Genomic DNA, 13,350 nt, shown 5'->3' with positions numbered 1-13,350 from the left:
TGAAATTAAAAGGATATTTTTTAAAAAATATAAAATATTATTTTTAAATATAATTATATAATTATATATAAATAAAAATCAAATAAATAAATTTTAAAAATTTTATATCATACTGAGTCAGATTGAATTTACTTAAAATTTAAATTCAATCTGATCTTAATTTTTTTTTAACATTACTTGACTTTATCCAATTCGAAATTTGATTTTGAAAAAAATCAATCATATAAAATTTGATTGAGTCAAAATCTGTCAAAACGAGTTGAGTTGTTAATTCTATCAAAAGCCTGGGGTGCAATTATATATCTAGAAACATTGTCAGATCCAATTCAAGATTCTTTTCTTTTCAAATAGAGGTGCATTAAAATAAAGAGTACTGAAAGCATGGTTCTGTTAAAAACATAATAAATCGAGTTTAAATTGATACAATATTAAATTTAAATTAAGTTTAATTTAAAAATTTTTATTTGAAATTTAATTTGAATTTAATTGAATTTGATTATTTTAATTATAGTTTATTTTAAGATAAAGATTAAATTACTCAAACTCATTTAATTAATATATAAAAATAAACCTAATTTTTATATTCGATAAAAATTTTATTATTTATGTTCGAATTATAAATATTTTATTAATTAAAATAATTAAAATATATTTAAATACAAAATTTTAATTAAACTTACAAATTATTCAAATAAAATATAAAAATTTTTAAAATTTATTCTATTGATAAATCAAATTATTTAAATTTAAATTTAATTTAATAATAATTAATTTAAATTTAAATTTTATTCAAATTAAACTCAATAAAACATTAATATATTATTTATATTCTTAGTTCTCGTGGTATCAGAAAGTAATAAAGTAGACAACAATTCCAACGGCTCCTGAAAAAACAAAAGAGACCTCGGTTATTGCTTATCGTCTGTACAAGAGTTAATCTCCTTGAAGTTGTGCTGCACCCTCACGTTTTAGAATGTATCGTAGCAATAACATGCAGTCATCCATGATCGAACAATAAGTATGACAAGAAAATACACCTGCAAAACGTACCTTAAAACAGTCTGTAAGTTAATTTTATTATTCAATTATTATCACGGTTGATTGCAATGCGAAACCCATCTCTACGCCCCTAAAGTTTTGTGCAGGAACACGTGATCCTTATCTTCTTTCGTCAAAATTAACTTATTAAGATAAGTAACGTTAACATTTTTATAATATAGTAATTTTTTTTTATATTTGATACGAGATTAAAATATTTTATTTTATTTTTAAAAGTATTTGACATGATATTTATTTTTTTAAGTACTTGATTTTTTTAATTTAATTTTATGATATATTCGTTATGAATATTGATAATTTTATTTATCCCTTTCAAAAATTTAATATGAATCAAACAGTTCAAAACTTATTTTGACACGTAATTATTATTATTATTTTTTAAAATTAACTTATCAAAATATATAACACCAAAATTTTTATAATTCAATATGAAATTAAAACATCTTATTTGTTTTTAGAGCATTTAACGTAACATTCATCTTGCTTATTCCCCTCGAAACACTTGACCTGACACAAGTTCTTTGTTGTGGATCCTAAGTTACAGGCAAATCCACGGAAGGTCGAAAATGGTTTCTGAGATCCAATTTAAGTTTCAACCATAAGTAATTAATTGTTATTTCCAGAACATTAAGGTACTTTGAGAAAAATCCAAGAACAGGTTTGTTAAAGAACTGTTCAATATATATAGCCACTGCCATAAAACATACAAAATGATGCAAATGTCTGTAAGAATCATTGATTTTTATGTGCATGCCATGTTATACATAAGTTATTTTGTAATTTAATTATTAAATTATTTTGTTATCAAATGAGCAGTGTTAATGACAAGAAAATCAAACAGTGAGTGACTTTCTTTCGTAGCTAGCTGAGATTGGGAAAATACTTGACTCCTCATACCAACTTTGCCTGCAATCAATGTTGTGCTCAGAATCCAGTTTGGACAGAATGGCTACACTATGGTTCTGTCAGACTCCAACGTACCTCTACTAATTTCTTGGTATGCATAGTAGTAAATGGTTTGATTATGATTCATATAAACATATGAAGAGGCGTGGAGGTGGAGCCGTGAACTTCACTTTCCTGGAAGTGCAAATTCCGTTTCTGTACCCAGTAAAAAAATGTAAAAAGAAGACTTTTCCATTTCTCTTTCCTGGAGAAGGAATTTGAGAAACTGAAAAGAACCACGTGTGCCTTGTCCATACGTTGGTAAAAAACAACTAATTTTTATGCCCTAAAAAGTTCACAGCGACGTTATATGCTTCCACTTCGAGGTTCCTACTCGTATTCTCAATATCCGCGAAACCAAGACAATCGAGTCTCACACAACTCCAGTTCTTCACTTCCTTAATTTGTCCTCCCGGCTGATAGATTTCCTTGCTGATCTTTTCTGATATGTTGGCTTTAATAGCGAGCTGGTTGACGCCAACCACTCTTTTCCTCTTCCTCAATATCATGATCGGCACCATCTTCCTTATCTCTCGTCTCTCTCCTCCCAAAACGCCACATCACCAGCAATTTGGACACGACGGCTATTATAACTCAGCCCCGCCACTCCAGCGACCTCCGTCGCTCCTAGACCGTGTCAGGTCCATCAACTTTTCAACCTACAATTTCACTCTTTCAAACCAAGACTTCGACCATCATCTCCAACCTGCAGACGACTTAGCTACCCATCCGCTCGAGCGAGCCCCGTCAATTCTCGAACGAGTCAAGTCCATCAACTTCTCCCTCCACAAATATTCTCCTCAAATCCCAGACACGGACTATATTCAGCCAACGGAACACGACAACACTGACCAACAACCCCTCACCCGAGCACCGTCTCTCTTAGAGCGAGTCAAGTCGATAGATTTCACCTCTTTTTACAGATCGGACTCCGTTAAATCAAACCAACAAAAGGAACCCCCTGAAACTGATCAAGAATCCGATTCGGACTGGGATATGAGTCCAGTTCATGGTCAAGTAAGGAGAATCAAATCAGAGTCTAAGGTAAAACAAAGCAAATTACCAGAGAAGATTAAGAAATCAGCGAGTGAGAATTCGAGACTCAAGGCAGAAGAGGAGGAAGAAGAAGTGGAAAGAAGACGACGTGCGACTACAAGGATCGAGAAAACGGTATCGTTTGGAGATGAAGGTGTCGATGCAAAAGCTGATGATTTCATCAACAAGTTCAAGCAACAACTTAAGTTGCAGAGGTTGGATTCTCTATTGCGTTACAGGGATATGTTTAAGGGCAAGTAATGTAAGTTTTTTTTTTCTTTTGTTCTTAGTAAGTTTTCGAAAATAGACATGGGATTTCATGTGGCTTTACTGTAACTTGTTCCCTCTGTTTAGTTCGAGTGAGGATCTGATTTTCATAATGTACAAGGTGTGTTTTCGTGATTTAGTAAGCTTTAACGCTTTGTTTGTGATCCGGTTTACTCCGACCGGTGAATGGCAACTAAAAGGAGAAGAAGAGCTAGCTGAGCGGTGGGCAATAAGCATGAAATCCAAATGACCAGAATTGCCCCTTGGCTGCTTATAAAGTTGGTCGACAACAGTCGGTTTTTCTGTCATTTAAGGTGCCTTAGTTACAGTTTCAACTTCAATTAGTAGTTGCATTGGTAATTAGTTTAACGCTTTAAATAGTAGTAATACTAAGTACTTTTTATCATGGGAGAGGCATGGTTCAATGTTCAATGTTTATATATTATTTAAAAGCCTTTCCCTTTTCTGTAATGTAATAGGCGTTGTTCTCTTTTGAAAAAAAAGAAAATTATTTAAAAGCCCTCGTACTTCCAATAAATCGCAGCATTACGTGTAAAAAATAAAAAATATATATCATCTGTGATTAGTTGTTAGCATTTGCCTCGTATCCAAGGTAACCAAAGCTTAAAATATTATAAATTTGACATCATCAACATGGTTATAGACAATGATATCGTGCCAATCTGCTAACGACAAAACCCGATGATCAGCATAGTTCTGCACACAACTTTTGAATGCAGATCTCTCCTCGGTAGGCAGTCGTCGGGAGATTTTGATTAGTTTGATACCTTTTTTTCCTTGAATGGACCCTGGCGTCAAGAATATAATCATATATTCTTGACTACGTACAATTAATTGCTTAATCAGCAAACGAAACAGAATCATTTTTCCACCTTCCACGGCCACGCTCTTTTCCCCTGGCATATATCAGGATTTAATTCTCAGCTGGGCGGTGAAGGAGATAAGCCCGAACTATAGTTAAAATTGTTGGCTCAAAAATCCGAACCAGGACAGGACAGTGTAGGAACAAAATCATTGAACCATGGCGTTGCTGGTCGCACCTGTTTTCTTCATTGTAAACTTTGCAATGATGAAACTATGACCATACCTCGTTAGAAAATTTTCTGATACTTTTCCTAAGCGTTGACGATGAAGTCAATAATCACGTTTTATTACTTAATTATTTTTATTATAATTATAATTAAATTTTTATAGAAGAACCAACAAAAAGAGCGTATCACTTCTAACCATTTAATTATCTTACCTTTAATATTGTTTAAGGGAAAGTTTCTTTTTTGATAAAAGTAGTAGTATAACGTAGAATCAGTACGGCGCTGCTGGAAATATTCGCTTTTGAAGCAGCAATATTATTATTATTATTATTATTATAAAGACAAATCTAAAGCCTTTTTTAATATGCAAAAAAGCGAAGTCACTCTCAAAATGCGATCCATAACATGCAAGAATCTGCTTTGTGTTACTTTTGGGTGGGAAAAGAAGGGGGCGGGAGTGGTGGAATTCTTGAAAAGGGTAAAGAACTAGTATTTTTGTATTGATAGTAGTAGTGGGAGGCTTAGGCCCAGTGAAGGTTTTGTCTTGTTGTTGTAGACTTCTAGTTGGCTTGGGTTAGTCTAGCACACTAGAGCCCTAAAGGTCCCTTGTTCAGACCCGGGCTCAAACTTAAAAAGACTTCATTTTAAGATTTTTAGGAAACGATTCTCCAAACGGTCCAATTAAACCAATCTGGGTTTCAGAATAACTGCTTTAGTAGTGTTAAGGACACCAACGAGGACAAAAACAAATAAGGGAAAGGAAATACTGCAACAAATATAATTGCTACTCGACACAGATTTAAGTAAAGCACAAAGATTCACCTGAATGCCCTAGTTTGTTGATCAGGTGGGGCTAAGAAGATTATATATTCTTGTTTTCTTGAATAAACATAACCATAAAAATATCACCATGATATCTTTCCTATTGATATATCCTTAAATCTTTAATCTCTTCCAAGAGAGATCAGCAGGTTCCATCGTTCTTTGTTTCTTCATCAGGCTCGCCAGGCTGCTTTCCTTTGGTGTCAGATGAAGCACTGCACGAAATATACAAAATGTGTTAAATTTTGAAACTTTATTATTCTGATCAGTTAATCATACTTCATTTATATAGATATACAATAAGCTTATGATCATTGCAGAGTTTTGTATGACATGAGAATTAATGCCATTAAACTAAGCAGTTGTCGATGCAATGAAAAACCTTGTGATTTCATTCCCGTTTTGTTTCAGATCCATGATTTGATCAGATGGATGAGTATCAAAGAACTTGAGGTTTGCATCGTCTTCCAAATTCAGCCCGCCTCCTTGATCATTCACAGACTCCGATGGCGGCGAAACTGTTGAAGACGAGCTTGCTATGGAGTTATCCAACTGCTGTTTTTGCTGTTGCTTTCTCTTGAAAAAAGCCAGCTGTTGGTTCACAGCCTGAAGCTCGGATTCATAAAATCCTACGAGAGACCGGCGGCTTCGAATAACGCCTATACGACCAAGCACGGAATGATTCAATCTGGCATTACCCTCAATCAGTATCGACTCTGCATCTGCTTGTCTTTGATGAGGCTCGTCCGAATCCATGATTCTTACTCTGTTGCCCATATCATAGTAGTGTGGCAATTCGCATCTATTGTCACACCTTTTCCTTCGGTGCTCGCAAATAGAACAAGCATGGAGATCTGCCCCACCACCCCCTCCATTCATATTTGCACTTAGAATAATCGTCTGATTAATTTGAAGACGAAGGTTCAAGTGTTTCTATAGAGTGAAATTTTGATTAAGCATTTAGTATATATAGAAGAATCAGAAAAGTAGATTATGGATATTTGAGTTCTAATGAAATTAGATTACCTATCTAATGTCAGTTACCTAGTTTCATTCCTCCTTTAAAGAGAATTTATAACCGATATCTTATTAATTTTAATTTTAATTAATTTTAATTTATAGTTGGTGTAAAAGCTAATAATGAGTTTTTGAATCTCAAATATTGCTGTATTAAAAGAAAAAAAAACAAAAAAATTATTAATTAAGTCTTGGCTTTTTCAAAATTAGATATGTGACAATTTATATCTATTTAGGACCTAATCTCATTTGAGTTGAGTTTTGGATAAAAATTTTCAAATTTGTTCTTATCCTAAATGTTACTTTTTTAATGGAAATTTATTTTTTATTTAATTTTAATTTTAAAATATTAATATAAAAATATTTTTAATAGTAATATTCTAAATAATAATATTTTGATGGATGGATCAAGCTACGAACAAATCTTTTGAAGTTCAACTGTGCTCGACTTGGCCCGACCCATGACACCTATTATTTTAATTATTTGGGCCTAGATGATACTTTATCCAGAACGCATCTTTCAAGCGAATTGCTTTTTCGGAACGCTGCGTTTTCTAGCGCTTTCGTACAAGTTAACAAGCCACACGGCCTAGAGAGAAGCGACAGAAGAATTGAATCATTGAGGCGGCGGTCTAATGGCGGAGAAACCCCAACCGGTCCTCGTACTATACTGTCAAGTGTGTGGTTTACCCGCAGAGTATTGCGAATTCGGACCCGAATTTGACAAATGCAAGCCCTGGTTGATCCAAAACGCACCCGACCTTTACCCGGATCTCCTCAAAGGTAACGCCCTTTAATCACTGCCGTTGAAACCAATCTTTTGTTTTTTATATAAATTTTTTTTTTTGCTCAAATTTAATGTGCAGCAGCCAATGCTAAAGAAGCTGATAAAGTTGCTGATCAATTACAATCCGCTGGCATCTCTTCTGTTGATGCTGCCGCTGCTGCAGGTAAATTTTATTTGTAATTCTCTTTTACATACTTAAGTTTATAATTTTTTTCGATTTGAATATCAAATTTGATTTGAAATTTATATTTGTTGTTTGCTGTTGATTAAACTTACAACAACAACAACAACAAACTAAGCCATATATGCCATAACTTTGGGTCAGCTGTATAAGAGGGCAAAAAAGAGAATCATATTAGGTTGTAGTTTTGATTCTTTTTGGCTACTCATTTCTGTCAACAATAATTTTTTCATCTATTTCCTTAATAATCATATAATTTTTTATTACTTGCTTCTACGTCTTTTGTGGTCTAATTCTAATAGTATTGGTCTCTGCTAAATCTAGAAACTCATTTCTCATAATTGATATAGAGATAGATCTACATTTCACATATACAAACCATTTCAAACGTCTCTCTCTCATCTTTTTCTCTTTTCCGACTACACCTAATTTTCCTTAAATCTCTTTGTTTTTTTATTTTGTCTTTTCTAGTCTTCCCATACATTCATCTAAGTATCTTCATCTTAGCTACGCTCATTTTCTTCTCATGTTATTTCTTAACACTCCAACACTCAGTTCCATATGGCAGTGCAGGCCTTATAGTTGTTTTATACAACTTCACCTTTAGCTTTAAAGGCATGTTGCTGTTGATTAAACTTATTGTTGTAAATCATATTCCAATAATTCTTGAAAACAGAAAAAGATTCGCATTTAGTAAAATAGTAAATCCATTCGATCATGTGTCAGTTTATCCTAGTTGCTCATGCCCTGTGAGTAAAATAGTAAATCCATTCGATCATGTGTCAGTTTATCCGAGTCGCTCATGCCCTGTGAGTAGGGTGTTTTTCTTCCTAAACTAGACGGGTTGAGTTTATTAGTGTAGTAATGTAGTATATTTGATTTTGGAGTTTGGCCTAAGAGCTTGAAAGATGGGGGGTGAAGCTGTAATGATATGGTTATGCATGCAGCTGGATTAGGTTAATAGTGAAATTTGGTAGGCCAATTAGAATCACAAGATGCTTAAGTTGTTGACTTTATCAAGTAATTTCAATTTCTTTTTGATTGTTAATAATGGGTTGCTGAAAAAACAAAAAAGAGAAAAGGGATTTGGTGGGTGAAGTTTAGTACATGGCAATTGTAAATGAAAGATTTGAGATGTAAAATTTGAGAGCAAGGCAAAGTTCAAATTTGTCCAACTATCTGTTGTCGCCTGTACGGTGGCTGGTGCCTAGCAAGCTGACATGCTAATGTTGGTGTGGTAAGAGCAGGGTGTTGAATGAATAACTGATCTAATATCTCATTGTTTCTACTGCCCCTGAACAAGAAAGATTAGGGTGAAACATTATATTTTCCTACATTTTATACCTGCCATAGAGGTTGGTCATCTAGAAAAAGAATAGTTTCTGGGATGTAAAAATCCCATAGTTATAAGGCATGCTTTGATAATATTGGAGTAAAAATTTCAGATGTTTACATAGTCTTATTACCAGATGGTAATTGTTAATTGGAAAGATTTCCACATTTCAAGGGTCAAAGATATCACTTTCAAGCCAAGAAGAATACTAAACTGATAATAGCAAATATAACTGTTAAAATTTTAAAAACATTTATGGATTTCGTTGCACTTCCTGCAAAAATCTTTTGCAAAAAGTTCCTCTCTTTTACCGTACTCCAAATGGTGACTGATTGTAAGAGACTAATAGTTGGAGAGCAGTTTTCAGAAAAGAGAGTCTAGTGTAGCAAAAAGTAGATAAAAGTTTCCTGGAAAAGCTTTTTAGGTGTTATTGTATTTAGTGAAATAGGTTAGTTATGTGGGAGTAAAGGATGGTGCTCACTTAGCTAATACCTTGTTTGAACTACCCTAGCTTGTTCAAACATACTTATAAATGGCTAACCTTTACATACATGCACATGATCATGCCTCATGTTAGGATTGAACATTCTGCATATTGTCCAAATTGCTTGTGCCAGTGTGTTTTTCATCAATTTTGTCACTTTTCATACTTTCTATTTTTGCTTAATTTCCAATACAATGGCATTCTTCACTCCTCTTTTACTTACTTGGGCTGCAGGTGGTAGTTCGGAAGCTAAGCAAGAGGAAGTTAAACGTCTTCCTGGGGGGAAGATTAAAAAGAAAGTATAATCACAGACTCTTCAATGCATACAAACGTCACTCACATGAGATGAATCATGTAATGTTCAGTAGACATGTCAAGTTAATTTATTAGAACTGAAATTTGAATTGTTTCTTATGTAGGAGAAGCAAGAAGTTGTCATTGAAAAGGTTGTGCGTAACAAGCGTAAATGTATAACCACTGTAAAAGGCCTGGAACTTTTCGGTAAGCCATATGCTAGTTCTTGTTTTCTAAAGTGTGATTTGGTGTTAACATTCCCATTTCATGTCATGCTTAACTCGGTTCAGGTGTAAAACTAAGTGATGCTTCAAAGAAACTTGGAAAGAAGTTTGCTACAGGAGCCTCTGTTGTTAAGGTGCACTACCTTGCAGAGAATATCTATTAAACTTTTTCTGGTGTAATATCTCATCATGGCCTATGTTTTTCTACTGGTTTTAGGGGCCAAATGACAAGGAACAGATTGATGTCCAAGGAGACATATCATATGACGTTGTGGAATTCATCACAGAAACCTGGCCTAATGTAATACTCCTATCATTCTCTTTCCCTTATAATGCTTTATGTTGGGGTCAAATGTGTCTCCATTTCTTTGTTTTATATTCAATGGTAGGGTTGGCAGGCCAACCCGGAACCAGCGGGTTCCAACCCGACCCCATGGGGTTGGTTTTTTTTTTTTTTGAAAATCAGGTTTTGGGTCAGATCAAGTATTATTAAGGAAAAATCAGGGTTGGGTCGGGTTCGGGTTTTAGGTAAACCCAACCCAACCCGATTCAATATTGTATAAAAAATTATTTTTAATTATTTATTTATATATATATATTTATATTTTAAAATATAATATTTTATATTTTAAAAAATAATATTTTATTAATTTCGGGTCAGGTCAGGTACTGTTTATACAATGTCGGGTTCGGATAAAAAATGAAAAAAAAATTCAGGTTGGGTTCGGGGCGAGCAAAAACTCGCCTTGACCCGATCCGTTGCCAACCCTATTCAATGGTCAACTTTCTATAGAGCAGGCTATTCCTCTTTATTCTAAGAAGTTCAGCCAAACTAGAATAAGCATGCATCCTGCTTTATATCAAAATAAAAGCAGTCTATGTATCGAAATAAATAAATAAAAGCAGTCTATCTCTCTTTATATCAAACCAAATTGTATCCTATAATGCAGGCTATCCTTTTTTATATCAGGACTTTCTGCCCAAATAAGCTAATGTAGCATCTAAATTGGCCAGTGTAAACTGTATGTGAGACCCTTTTCTTCCTTTCCATTGTTGTCACAAAGTAAACATGCCTTCAAGAGGGAAAACGATAGGAAAATCAATGCAATGAGACTTTGCATTTGGTTAACATGCCATGCTTATGATCACATTTATTATTGCTGTTCTTAATGGATGTTCCTTCTACATGTAAACCTGCTGAAACCTGTCTTGCTGTTGAGTTCTGTTGCAATTCTTTTGGATATAGTCAATTTTGACTTGTAAAAGAAACAAAAACGGAGTGTACTTTTGTTATTATATTTGATTTTCTTCTTTTAAAACTTAAAAGCTTGGAAAGAGGAAACAGTGTTTTGAAGTCCTCTGAAACCTTGATATAAGGACTTGTTGAGTAATATTGAAACCTATAATGTGTTGATGAAGACCTTGAGGGCTTCAAGGCTTAAATTTTTCTTGTATTTGTACTTAGTTTGCAATTTTGTGCTAAGATAAAAAAGGTTGTAAGTGCTTTTCAAATTGCCACAACCCAATTAAAATTGGTGTTTTTTAAGTTTTTTTAAAACGAAGCAATTAGATATCCGTTCTTTTCCTTTATAAATTGATGATTAGAACTAAAATTTGAAAACATTGATTTTTTAAATTTGTTGAAAAAAAGGTTTTTTTTGGTAAAGTTTTCAAGAGAGGTTGAGATGATTTTTTTTTTCCATGATTCTATATCTTCATTAAATATTTTGCCTTGAGTGCCCTCTGTTTTTTCAGGGTAAGTTTGTCTACATCTCCTACAGTTTCTTCAACGAAGTTATTGGTCAGTAATGAGGATACAGTTATTAACCAACTTCAATTTTCCCTTCTTCCTTAGGTCCCAGAAACTGCAATTTTCTTTATTGAGGATGGAAAAAAGGTTTCAGCTGCTTGACTTTAAAATGAGGGCGGATACATAATAGGGATTGCAGTATTGTCTTTCCCCTTTGAGTATGGGACTCTGTAAGATGTACCGTCCTGCCAATTTGAAATGTGCTGCTTGACAAAATTCAACAGGCAGTGAGACCTTTTCCCTCTTTCAGAGTCACCTGTTACTCTTTTGCTGAAATAGTATAGTTTTTGCTGTTGAAATGAACATTTATTTGCATTTAATCAAAGATACGGTCTGTATAGTGGCAGCTACCAATGGTGTACACGCTATTTTGCATTCAGAGTAGAATTTCCTTAAGAAGATTCTATTTAATTTGTCGTGATGAACTTGCTTTCCCACACTTTATTCGTCTCTGTGTGTTGTGCCGCCTTTGATATGTTGCCCTTGTTTGTGCCTCCCATGGAATATCAATATCTTGTGTGTATGATAAGAGTTTTCTGTCAACTAAAATGACTTTCTATTTAGTTACCTACCATTCTATCTTCTTTGGAATCAAGATTCGACACAATTTGGAGACTCTGTAGTCATATGTAGATTTAAAACATGTTGCTATATGAACTATGATAGCAATATATCTAGGAATCAACTGTGTGTGTGACACAATGATATAAAGGTGCTCTCTGCATGAGTGGACAACCACGTGGAGATGGATATTATCCATGTGATATAGAGGTGGTGGTGGCGTGGGCAGTCATTGTCTATATATGGCTAGGATGGTTTGATGGTGCCTGTGGTTGGATTTTGTGCCATTTGCTGCTGCCTTGTGCAATGTTGTGGATTTGGTTTGATTGGGATGGGTTCTAAGCTAGTCTCTAAGAATTAATAATCAATGGCTTGAAGGAAAATACCGGGGTGAAAAAGACTTTAGAGCACATATTCAGTATTTACAATGATATTGAGATTGCAGTAGTTTGGGGGTTAAAGTTCATGAATAAATTGATCTAATAAACCTACATTGCTAGTTGGACTGTATTGCTTTCTTCATTCTAGATGTTGATATGGAATCATGAGTAGTTGGCTACAATATCTAGAGGATTTTCTTCATTCTACAATATCTTATATATTGTTCACTTCGATAGATCAGCTGTGATGATGATCTCATTTGGCATTGTTTTATGGTGAATGTCAGGACTCTCTCTAACTTTCTTTTGCTTGGCAACTTTACATGATTCCCAGATTCCTTGAGCTTTAGAGTTGGAAACTGATGTCATGTATAAGATTGCTGAGCAAATGAAAATTATCCCTGGCAGTTTTATTTGAAACCTTATCAAAATTGTCCTTGTAACATTCAGAAGAAATGGCTGAGAAAAAAAGATTGATATCACCAAGAAATTACATCTATTTAATCTAGACAGAGAAGGAAAACAATAGCTAATTGATTGCAATAATGTGGGCAAAATATTGGGGGACCAGAGCTATTTTTAATTTGGCATAAAAGTGGGGCTAACAATCTCATCATCTGATAGTTGTGACTAAATTTCAAATCTGATTCAGCTACCTTTCGCTTTGTTTTATTGCTTTTTTTTTTTTTGTTGGATAATTCCTAAACTACTGCTCTGAATTTACATTAGAAAGGGAAGCTGATGTTTTGGAGAATTTTTAAGTCAATTAGTCTAATCATGCAGCTAATTTCGCCATTTTGGCTATCTTTTTTCAGCTTTGTCATTACTGTCTTCCACCTTATCTCCATCATCATCGTCATCATCATCGTCTCTTTAGTAGCTTGGTCCAGACTCCAGACCAGCCAACATTTTGTTTTCACGCTAGTGTGAACACATTTCTTCTTTTCATTCTTTCCTTTCCTCTTGAAATATATGAAATGAGCTCAAAGCATGTTTGGGACAGCTCTCCCTTGAACGAGTTGATCATGTCCACATCTCAAACTGCTTCCCAATAGCGCAGCATTTTCAACACCAAAGATGTCCCACACACATCAAGTTA

The 13,350-nt window shown here is 34.1% G+C and overlaps 3 protein-coding genes across 5 annotated transcripts; 2 read left to right on the top strand and 1 right to left on the bottom strand.

Moving 5' to 3' along the window:
• Positions 1–2,316: 2,316 nt before the first annotated feature.
• Positions 2,317–3,824, top strand: LOC111285540 (pathogen-associated molecular patterns-induced protein A70-like). The gene has a single exon (XM_022875032.2). The coding sequence runs from the start codon at positions 2,452–2,454 to the stop codon at positions 3,298–3,300; it is 849 nt and encodes a 282-aa protein (XP_022730767.1). The 5' UTR covers positions 2,317–2,451; the 3' UTR covers positions 3,301–3,824.
• Positions 3,825–5,108: 1,284 nt separating this feature from the next.
• On the bottom strand, positions 5,109–6,144 carry LOC111286033 (uncharacterized). The gene is made up of 2 exons (XM_022875796.2): positions 5,563–6,144; positions 5,109–5,395 (listed from the first exon to the last, which is right to left on the bottom strand). The coding sequence occupies exons 1-2, from the start codon at positions 6,057–6,059 to the stop codon at positions 5,323–5,325; spliced, it is 570 nt and encodes a 189-aa protein (XP_022731531.1). The 5' UTR covers positions 6,060–6,144; the 3' UTR covers positions 5,109–5,322.
• A 617-nt stretch (positions 6,145–6,761) lies between these two features.
• LOC111284938 (translation machinery-associated protein 22-like) lies at positions 6,762–11,721 on the top strand. Of its 3 annotated transcripts, XM_022874067.2 has the most exons (8): positions 6,773–6,980; positions 7,064–7,147; positions 9,217–9,281; positions 9,402–9,483; positions 9,567–9,634; positions 9,718–9,801; positions 10,471–10,522; positions 11,356–11,496. In XM_022874067.2, exons 1-7 carry the CDS (start codon positions 6,833–6,835, stop codon positions 10,486–10,488), a joined length of 549 nt encoding a protein of 182 aa, XP_022729802.1. In that variant the 5' UTR covers positions 6,773–6,832; the 3' UTR covers positions 10,489–10,522; positions 11,356–11,496. The 3 variants fall into 3 exon arrangements, with proteins under 3 accessions (XP_022729801.1, XP_022729798.2, XP_022729802.1); XM_022874066.2 differs by lacking the exon at positions 10,471–10,522 and having other exon boundaries at positions 6,762–6,980; positions 11,356–11,721; XM_022874063.2 differs by lacking the exon at positions 10,471–10,522 and having other exon boundaries at positions 6,768–6,980; positions 7,067–7,147; positions 11,356–11,721.
• The last annotated feature ends 1,629 nt before the right edge of the window (positions 11,722–13,350 follow it).

Source organism: Durio zibethinus, chromosome 6, assembly GCF_047325235.1.
Source record: "Durio zibethinus cultivar Kanyao isolate XHJ-2024 chromosome 6, ASM4732523v1, whole genome shotgun sequence".
NCBI classification, from domain to species: domain Eukaryota; kingdom Viridiplantae; phylum Streptophyta; class Magnoliopsida; order Malvales; family Malvaceae; genus Durio; species Durio zibethinus.
This window is presented reverse-complemented; position numbering and strand designations above follow the sequence as displayed.